The sequence below is a fragment of the Octopus bimaculoides genome, chromosome 20 (genome assembly GCF_001194135.2).
Source record: "Octopus bimaculoides isolate UCB-OBI-ISO-001 chromosome 20, ASM119413v2, whole genome shotgun sequence".
Taxonomy (NCBI): domain Eukaryota; kingdom Metazoa; phylum Mollusca; class Cephalopoda; order Octopoda; family Octopodidae; genus Octopus; species Octopus bimaculoides.
In genome coordinates, this window is record NC_069000.1 from 41,571,724 (window position 1) to 41,572,998 (window position 1,275).

At 43.7% G+C, this 1,275-nt stretch overlaps 1 protein-coding gene across 1 annotated transcript in view; it reads right to left on the minus strand.

The window, feature by feature from the left end:
* Positions 1–1,275, minus strand: part of LOC106875577 (uncharacterized) — a 12,200-nt gene that overhangs the window by 7,704 nt on the left and 3,221 nt on the right. The window contains exon 4 of the mRNA XM_014923786.2: positions 865–965. Within this exon, the coding sequence (XP_014779272.2) occupies positions 865–965 (101 nt within the window). The remainder of the gene's footprint in view (positions 1–864; positions 966–1,275) is intronic.

Sequence of the window (1,275 nt, forward strand, 5' to 3'; positions counted from 1 at the left end):
ATATATATAGTAAATCCCAAAAAATGAAGAACACCAAAAAACAACGCATGGGTGTGGTACATGTAAAGTATTAGCAGACGCTCAGGGAAGGATAGAAAGGTGGTTTTACATTTCAAGCAAAGCTCTTCTTCAGAAACAGGGGACAGAGGAAAGTCCAAGAGAAAACGAAGACGGAGGGGCAAAAAATCGTCAACGTTATATATATATATATATGTATATTCACATCTCATCCATCACTGCTTGTTCCTATCCCAAATTTACATTTACTGCATATAAGGAAACTTCCAACAGCACCTCCTGCTGTTCACAGTCTTATTATGCGGTCCCGTTTAGTTGTGTCTTGCTAAAGCCTGGTCGGTCTCTCAAGTGTTGGTGCCATGAGAAAATGCATCCAGTACAAGTAGTTGGTAAATGGGAAGGGCATCCAGCCTTAGAAACCAAACCAAATGACATGCACATGTACCAAGTCTTTTGAAGACTGTAGCTTTCAATGAGAGTAACTCAGACTTTGATGACCCTTTCAACCCATACCAACATGGAAAGCAGATTGTCGTAGTCATCATCGTCGCCACCGCTGTCGTCATCTTCATTTAACGTCCAGTGTCCATGCTGGCATGGGTTGGACAGTTTAATCAGGGGTTGCACTAGACTCCAGTCTGATTTGGCATGCTCTCTGTGGCTGGCTGCCCCTCGGGTGCTTTTTAAGTGCCACTGGCGCGGGTGCCAGTATCTGTCATCACTACGATTTCGCTAGGTTTGATGGGTCTTCTACTTGAGCACAACAAAAAACAATGACGATGATTAATAATCCAGAGAAATAATGGAACAAGGGCCTAATTTTTGGCATTCTCCAAGGACACTTACCTCATTAGAATTGGAACTATGTTCAATTCCAGGAGCAATGTTTTGCTTTTCCGGCTTTGTTCAGAAAGGTTCTTGCAGACTTGAAGACAAATATGAACACACTGCAATCAGAAGGCGAAGAGTGGGAAATGGTTACAGCATGGAATAGCATAGTATTGTACATAGTCGCAGGGTGTGGCTGTGTGGTAAGAAGCTTGCTTCTCAACCACATGGTTCTGGGTTCAGTCCCACTGTGTCGTACCTTGGGCAAGTGGCTCCCACAATAGCCTCAGACCGACCAAAGCCTTGTGAGTGGATTTGGTAGACAGAAACTGAAAGACGCTCATCATGTGCGTGTGCATGTGTGTGTGTGTGTGTGTGTGTGTGTGTGTGTGTGTGTATGTATGTATATTTATGTGTGTGTGTGTGTTT